Below are 8,655 nucleotides of genomic sequence, written 5' to 3' on the forward strand. Positions count from 1 at the left end.
GTGACAAACAAACTATTATTCTACTTAAACTCTTTTGACTTGTAATTCATCATATAAAGGTTGGGAATTGTTTTTTCCAAGGGCTAAATCAAAGGTCTGGGGCTCTGTGCTGAGGTCTCTGAGCCCCCCAGGCAGGGTCTGGAGCCCTCCAGGGCAGCGAGAGGAATTTCCTGGGTTCGGACAGAGCTGCAGCCTCAAAGGGGGAGCGTGGACTCCCCCCAAAAACAGGGGCTGGTGCAGGGAGGGGGCTCCACACCTGGCCAAGGATTATTTATGACCTGGGTGGCTTTTGCTCTGAGCACTGTGGCACTGCCTGCTGCCCTCCCAGAGCCGAATTCTGCCCACGGTGTAGGAACCAGCAGCCTCACGTTCCTGCACCCTGGCGTGGAGCTGGGTTTGAGGCGATCTCGAAATATCTTGAAAAATCTGGGAACACCAGTGCTGGGGAAGATGAAACAGGAAAGCCTTATAAATATGATTGTCTGGCAAAAGATTTTGAGAATATGGAAACTATAAGTGAGATTGAAATGAAAGCAAGCTTTGAGATACTTTAATTACTGAACAACTGGAAAACAATGGCATGGCTGGCTGAAGGTAAAATCCCCTTTTGATGGAGCAACACCCTCTGCTTGCAGACAGCTCCAAGGGTCAGAGCAGACCCTACAGCTTGGCAGAAGGGCCCAAAGAGGAGTTTTTAGGGTTTCAAACTACTCCAAAGAAGAGTTTTTAGGGTTTCCAAAGAGGAGTTTTTAGGATTTCCAAAGGGTAGTTTTTAGGCTCAGCAGAAGGGGCCCAAAGAGGAATTTTTAGGGTTTAAAATGTAGCACAGTATGGTAATGTAGTGATTCTTACAGGCTGTATGTAAATGCTGTAGGATCTGTATCTTGTACTAGATTGGTTAGTGAGAATCAGAATATTCAACACAGAAGAAGATTTATTGTATTCAAACGGGAACTTCATGCTCTTGCCTTTTGTTCTCTTACCCCTTTTACTCTCTTTCCCTCTCATCCTCTCTCCCCCTCTCTTCTCCCAGTCCTGCTCTGAGCTGTGCCTGGCAGTTCCCAGCAGCTCCCTGCACTTGGCCCTTTGCAATAAACCCCAAATTCCGCCACCTGGCTCCAGAGATCTCTCGTCTCCATCCCGACCATGCTACCCCTACACCAGGGACACACAGGAGTGGGGAATGTCACCGAGGAGGTGACAGAGCACCCAGAGGACACCGACAGCGAAGAGGGAGAATTCCTGCCAGCCCCACAGCAACCCTGAGCTTTATTCGTGGAATCAATCCTGTTAACACGGCAGCCGCTTCCATTTTAATTTGCTCGGTCACATCCCAACGCATCGAGAGCTTGGGAAAATCAGAGAGGCAAAAAAAAAAAAAAAAAAAAAAAAAAAAAAGAAAAGGAAAAGAAAAAAAAAAGGAAAAATAGGACGGACTTGTGCCACAGTCCTGCTCCCTGGCATTCCTGGAGCTTCAGGGTCTCAGGACATCAGTGCCCAGCACGACGTGTCCCATGCTAGGGTGGCCACCCTTGGGGTGGAGAGGACGAGAGGCCAGGCAGGGGCCTGTGAACCTTTGGGGATATTCCATTCCCATCCACCGGGAACAAACCCCCCCATGCCAGAAAAATCAGTGAACCCAAGGGGACAGCAAGAACCTTGTCCCCACCCCACCACCTCCCTCCTTAGCCTTTCTTTTTCTTCTTCTTCTTGTTCTTCTTCTTCTCCTTCTCCTTGTCTCCCTTCTTGGCCTCCTCGGCCGCTTTCTTCTCCTCCTTCAGCACCTTGTACCTCCACTGCGGCGGCTGCAGCAGGTGCTTGTCCTTCACACGTGGCTTCCTCTCCCCGCTGCTCGACCCAGAGGCTTTGCTGACTTTGATTTTGGGCACGGGCTCCCCGGGGAAGACGCTGTTCCCCCGGCGCAGCCACCGCGGCAGGAAGCTCAGGAACCGCCTGGGCGGCGGTGGCGGTGGTGCTCGGAACTCGGACACGGCCTGGCCATTACAGGAGGATCCCCCCGTGCTGGGCCTTGAGGACGGCTCTGATTCCTCATCCGGACCCACCACGTGCTGCCCGAGGATCTCCTGCACTGAGAGGCGGCGCTTGCCCACCTCGGGCGGGCTGTCGGGGCACACGGTTTGGCAGGCGGTGGCCACGAAGGGGCTGCCCAGCGACGTGGTCATCCTCACCATGTGGTCCAGCACGCCGTCCTCCTCGGGGTTCCGCGGGATGTTGAAGGTGAAGATGGACCTGATCTTCTCCGAGAGCCTCTTGCTCCTGGATTTGGGGCTCAGGGCTTTGGCCACCAGCTCGGCCAGCGCTGGCCACTCGGGCTGGTAGTGGGCTGTGAACTGCTCGGCGCGCGGGCGCCGCAGGAGGCTCCGGATGCGCACCGTGGTCTCGAAGCGGCCGGTGAAGGTCGCCCATTCCCTGGCTGTCTTCCCCTTGACGGCATCCACGGCCTGCAGGTCAGCTCCTGGGGACAGCAGAGAGCACACTCAGCGTCCCAGAGGAGATGTGATTGCCACACCCAGGGTCCCAGAGGAGATGTGATTAACACACCAAGGGTCCCCGAGATGTGATTGGCACAGCCAGGGTCCCTGAGATGTGATTGGCACAGCCAGGGTCTCTGGGGGATGTGATTGGCACACCCAGGGTCCCAGAGGAGATGTGATCCCATTGGAGATGTGATTGGCACACCCGGGGTCCCAGAGATGTGATTAGCCCACCCAGGGTCCCAGAGGAGATGTGACCCCACAGGAGATGCGATTAACACCCCAAGGGTCCCAGAGGAGATGTGACCCCAGAGGAGATGTGATTAACACCCCAAGGGTCCCAGAGGAGATGTGACCCCAGAGGAGATGCGATTAGCACCTCCAGGGTCCCAGAGGATCTGTGATTGCCACCCCCAGGGTCTCTGGGGACGCCCACCTGCCAGGAGCAGGGCGTGTGATTGTCCTGTTGCCCCCCAGGGTGTCACCCCCCTTTTCGCACCCATCCCTGGGTCCCTCTGGTCCACCTCGAGGGCAGGGTAGTAATTCAGGAGGTAGTTGACAATGGTGATGTGTCCTTGAGAGCCAGAGAGAAGCTGTGTTAGGGTTCCCACAGTCACCAGGGGACCACGACTGGACGGAGAATTCGGCAGCTGCATTCCATGGGGGTGAAGGTGTGGGGGATCAGGATTGAAAGGGTTTGGGTCTGTTTGGGTCCATTTTGGTTTGTGTCCACTTTGGTTTGGGTCTGTTTTGGTTTGGGTTCATTTTGGTTTGGGGCCATTTTGGTTTGGGTCTGTTTTGGTTTGGGTCTATTTGGTTTGGATCTACTTTGGTTTGGGTCCATTTTGATTTGGGTTTATTTTGTTTGGGCCATTTGGTTTGGGTTGTTTGGGGCCATTTTGTTTGCCATTTCGTTTGTTTGTTTTTTTTTTTGGTTTGGGTTTATTTTGGTTTGGGCATGGAGGGAACAGCGATGATGAACCAGCTGCTTTAGTGGAGAACACAGGAAAGACTCAAAAAATGGGAAAAAACCCCAGAAAATGATGAATTCTAGCAAGGATACAATGGGAATAGAGGGTGATCCTCTCTTTGGGACCCTTCTCCTTCCACTCCTGGCAAATCAAGGGGAGGGAGCCAGGCTGGAGATTTGGGCTCGGAGCCTTTTGGCAGGTAAATAAATCCCTGTGGCTCCTGGGGCACAGGGGCAGCTCCAGCCCAGCTCTGCCACTCGACCCAGCACCACTGCAGGAATCTCCATTTCCTCACCATTTTAAAAGCAGAGCTGAACCCCAAACGTAGCTGATGTCACACATCCCTTGGGAGCACAAAAAACCCTTTTGGGGTTTTTGGGGGAAGCACAGGGCATCCCATCCCTTCCTGAGGGTGCTGACCTGCCTGGGCAGCCATCATGAGGGCCGTGTTGCCATCGTTGTCCTGCTGGTTGATGTTGATGTAGGGACACTTCTGCAGCAGCGGCACGATGTCCACAAAGCCCTTGCAGCAGGCGACCATCAGCGCGTTCTGGAGAGGGGACAGCACTCAGCACCCCGGTCCCACCATGGGGATCCCGCGGCCATTCCGAACTGTCCCCCCACCCAAACCAGGCCGGAGCTGGATGGGAGGGCAGACAAGGTTCTGCTCCAAGGATTGGGTCAATCCCAGGAGATCCATCCCACCTTCCTGTCCCACCTGCTTTAGCCTTCAGGATTTTCCTGCTCCTGGAAAATCCTCATTCTGCTTCACGGTTTGAATCAATCCCAGGAGATCCATCCCTCCCTCCTGCCCCACCTGCTTTAGCCTCAGAATTTGCCCACTTCTAGAAAATCTTCATTCTGCTCCATGGTTTGGATCAATCCATCCCACCCATCCCACTCAGGCCTCTCCCTCCAGCTTTAGCAGCCCCCAGCCCTTAGGATTTGCCTGCTCCTGGAAAATCCTCATTCAGCTCCAAGGTTTGGATCAATCCCAGGAGATCCATCCCACCTTCCTGCCCCAGCCTTCAGGATTTGCCTTCTCGTAGAAAATCCTCATTCTTCTCCAAGGATTGGATCAATCCCAGGAGACCCATCCCACCCAGGCGTCTCCTACCCTCTTGCTCTAGCAGTCCCCAACCTCCAGGCTTTGCTTGCTCCTGGAAAATGCTCATTCAGCTCCAAGGATTGGATCAATCCCAGAAGATCCATCCCACCTTCCTGCCCCAACTGCTCTAGCAACACTCAGCCTTCAGGATCAGCCTGTTCGCGGAAAATCCTCGTTCTGCTCCAAGGTTTGGATCAATCCAGGAGATCCATCCCACCCATCCCACCCTCCTGGTCCACCTGCTCTAGCAACCCCCAGCCTTCAGGATTTGCCTTCTCGTAGAAAATCCTCATTCTTCTCCAAGGGTTGGATCAATCCCAGGAGATCCATCCCACCTTCCTGCCCCAGCCTTCAGGATTTGCCTTCTCCTGGAAAAACCTCCTTCTGCTCCAAGGATTGGATCAATCCAGGAGATCCATCCCACCCTCCTGCCTCACCTGCTTCATCAACTCCCAGCCTTCAGGATTTGCCTTCTCGTAGAAAATCCTCATTCTTCTCCAAGGATTGGATCAATCCCAGGAGATCCATCCCACCCAGGCGTCTCCTACCCTCTTGCTCTAGCAGCCCCCAGCCTCCAGGATTTCCCTGAAAACCCTGGTTCAGCCCTGCAAGGTCCCTCCCCACCTTCCCCAGGTGCTCACCCTCCCGTTGATGTCCAGCTCCGTGGCCTCGCTCCGGCTCACCCCACGCTCCAGCCTCTCCCACACCAGCTTGGCATCATTCCTGGCACAGCACTGGTACAGGCTGAGGAACCCATCCCCACCAGCCTCGGGGGACACCTCATAGCAGGGGTACACCGAGTCATCAGAGAAGATGCTGCTGCTGTCCGAGGGCTCCGAGGATCCTGAGGATGCCTCTTCCTCCTCCTCCTCCTCCTCCTCATAGTGCAGCTCCGGGTCAGAGGCATCCAGGCTGGCACTGGGAGCTGCAGCAGGTTCTGCTCCACTGCAGGCATCTGTCATCCGGCCCAGCCCTGCCCGGGTGGCCGAGGGGGCACTCGGGGCTGTCGCTGCCCTGTGCAGGCACAGAGGGGCTGTCAGCAGCTGGGATGGCACGGTTTGCCTCACATTCCCCGGGTTTCTCCCTGTAGATTTCTTCCCCACGTGTGTCAGCCGCCTCTCCCTCTCCCTCTCCCTCCCTCCGTCCCCCTCCATTTTGGTTTGGGTTTATTTTGGTTTGGGTCCATTTTGATTAGGGTCTATTTGAGTTTGGGTCCATTTTGGTTTGGGTCCATTTTGGTTTGGGTCTATTTTGGTTTGGGTCTGTTTTGGTTTGGCTCTATTTTGGTTGGGTCCATTTTGGTTCGGGTCTATTTTGGTTTGGATCCATTTTGGTTTGGGCTTATTTTGGTTTGGCTCCATTTTCGTTTGGCTCCATTTTGGTTTGGGTTTATTTTGATTTGGGTCTCTTTTGGTTTGAGTCCGTTTTGGTTTGGGTCTGTTTTGATTTGGGTCCATTTTGGTTTGGCTCCATTTTAGTTAGGGTGTATTTGGGTTTGGAGCCATTTTGGTTTGGATCTACTTTGGTTTGGGTCCATTTTGGTTTGGCTCCATTTTGGTTTGGCTCCATTTTGGTTTGGCTCTACTTTGGTTTGGCTCCATTTTAGTTAGGGTGTATTTGGGTTTGGAGCCATTTTGGTTTGGGTCCATTTTGGTTTGGATCTATTTGGGTTTGGGTCCATTTTGGTTTGGCTCCATTTTGGTTTTGCTCTACTTTGGTTTGGCTCCATTTTGACAGACAGCCCCTCCCAGCACTATCTGTCCATCCTGGAATTCCAGAAGCGACTGGCAAAATTCAAAAGGTGCTTTCCACCCCTGGAGGACATTGGGCCATCCAGGTGTCCTTTGTCCCTTTGTCCCTGCTTGGTGGCTCCCTGCCCCTTCCCTGCCCCTCTCCCCGGGGTTAAAGGAACACCAACCACGGGCTCAGGGAGTTCTGTTGGAGCTGCTGCTGCATCCAGAGCCCTGTGAGCCAGGAATAAAGCTCTGGATCCAAACCCTCCATCAGAACCCACTCCTTTCCTTCACCATCGCCTTAAAGCTTCTCCACAGAGGGAAACCTGAGCTCCTGCGTGCCTGGAATTGTCTCCAGTGCCCAGCTGCAGCATCCAGCTGGCCAAAGGCGTCTCTGGGGTGAAACCAGCACAGCTGCCGCCTTTTGGTTCAGCAGCAAGGGCCACACAAGCTCAGGCAGGTCCTGTCCAGCAATACTGGAAATGTTCCAATAACCAGGATATTTTTAATGAAAAGTCTCTTGCTAGGATTTTTTCCTCCTGGGAAGCTTCAGCTTCTCCATGTTTTGCTGCTCTGCAATGCGATTTGAGGAATTGTTTACCAGCATGTGAATTGTTCTTAATTAATGGCCAATCACAGTCCAGCTGTGTCGGACTATCTGGTTAGACACAGGTTTTTATTATTCATTCTTGTCTGGCCTGCTGATGTCTCCTTCCTCTTTCTTTAGTATAGTTTTAGTATATAATTTTCATGTAATATGATATGATATGAAATGTATATATATTTATATATTTAGCATATATAATAATATATATTATATAAATAATAAATATTATATAAATAATATATATTATATAATATATAATTATAATTATACATAATTAAATATAATATATTATTATATATTATAATATATTGTATATATTATATAATATTATCTATAATATTATATAATATAACATATAGATAATTATATATAAATAGATATAATGTATATTATATATTATATATATTAATATATATTTAGTATTAATTTTAATGGGATATGATATGATACAATATAATGTAATATGATATAATATAATGTAATATAATGTAATATAATAATAATATAATATAATATAATATAATATAATATAATATAATATAATATAATATAATATAATATAATATAATATAATATAATATAATATAATTCACGCCATCACAATTAGAAGCTAATTATTTCTTGATTACAATACATTATAAGCGTTTCTTGGCATATCAGCTTTGGCCACACCATGGTGCAGATTCTTTAAATCTAGTTATCTAAAATTACCCCTCGTGGCTCCTAGTAAAATGTATCTTTCACAGTTCTGTTTCTCCAAAATATCTAATATTAATTGCCTCCACACCCTTACTCCAGAGTTTTCATCATCTGTGAGGATTTATTCCTCCACTACAGTTTGTAATTTCCAATCTCTGAATTTCATTAATGAGGAATTTATTCTTCTACTACAGTATGTAATTTTTAATTTCTCAATTCCATTAATGGGGAATTTATTCTTCTACTACAGTTTGAAATTTTCAATCTCTGAATTCCATTAATGAGGAATTTAATTTAATTTAATTTTTAATCTCTCAATTCTGTGAATGAGAAGTTTATTCTTCTACTACAGTTTGTAATTTGTAATCACTGAATTCCATTAATGAAGAATTTATTCTTCTGCTAGAATTTGTAATTTTCAATCTCTGAATTCCATTAATGAGGAATTTATTCCTCCACTACAGGTTTGTAATTTTCAATATCTCAATGCCACTAATGAGAAATTTAATTTAATTTAATTTTTAACCTCTGAATGCCATTTAATTTAATTTTTAACCCCCGAATGCAGCAGCTCCTGGCTCCCCCAGGACACAGAACCCTGGCAGCAGGGATCAAACCCTCTCACTTCTCAGCAGAAGCCGCCCATTAATTAATTAATTAGGAGGAAAGGAGGAAAACTCCAAATTCCACTAAACTTCCCCACCCCTCAGATGCTCCCGAGCACGGAGGGAAATTCCTCTCACCTGGATCCTCCCTGGGGCCGCTCAGATCTTCCCCGCGGGTCCCTCCTCAGCTGGGCAGCATCCTGGCCACAACCAGGAGGAAAAACTCGCTGAGCATCCCTGGGATGTCCCCGTGTCCCCTCTGCAGGGAAAAACAGGTTTGTGCCCCGTGGCTGAGGTGGCTTTTTGGCACCAAAGCTGTGACAACCTGCACGTTGACGTGGGGCTCAGCGACCCGAGAGATCTTAACTTAAATTGTTGCTTTAAATGGCTGCATCCATCCTGAGCAGGATCAGGACGGGATTTAGTGTATTTATCTG

General features: G+C 49.2%; 1 protein-coding gene across 1 annotated transcript; it reads right to left on the bottom strand.

Moving 5' to 3' along the window:
- Positions 1–1,715: 1,715 nt before the first annotated feature.
- Positions 1,716–5,263, bottom strand: ANKRD33 (ankyrin repeat domain 33; the record flags this gene model as incomplete). The annotated part of the gene is made up of 4 exons (XM_030967130.1): positions 5,216–5,263; positions 3,887–4,016; positions 2,932–3,069; positions 1,716–2,476 (listed from the first exon to the last, which is right to left on the bottom strand). Coding segments are annotated over exons 2-4 (1,020 nt in total), but the record flags the coding sequence as incomplete, so codon positions are not given.
- Between the last annotated feature and the right edge of the window lie 3,392 nt (positions 5,264–8,655).

This window comes from Camarhynchus parvulus, chromosome 29 (genome assembly GCF_901933205.1).
Source record: "Camarhynchus parvulus chromosome 29, STF_HiC, whole genome shotgun sequence".
Lineage (NCBI taxonomy): Eukaryota > Metazoa > Chordata > Aves > Passeriformes > Thraupidae > Camarhynchus > Camarhynchus parvulus.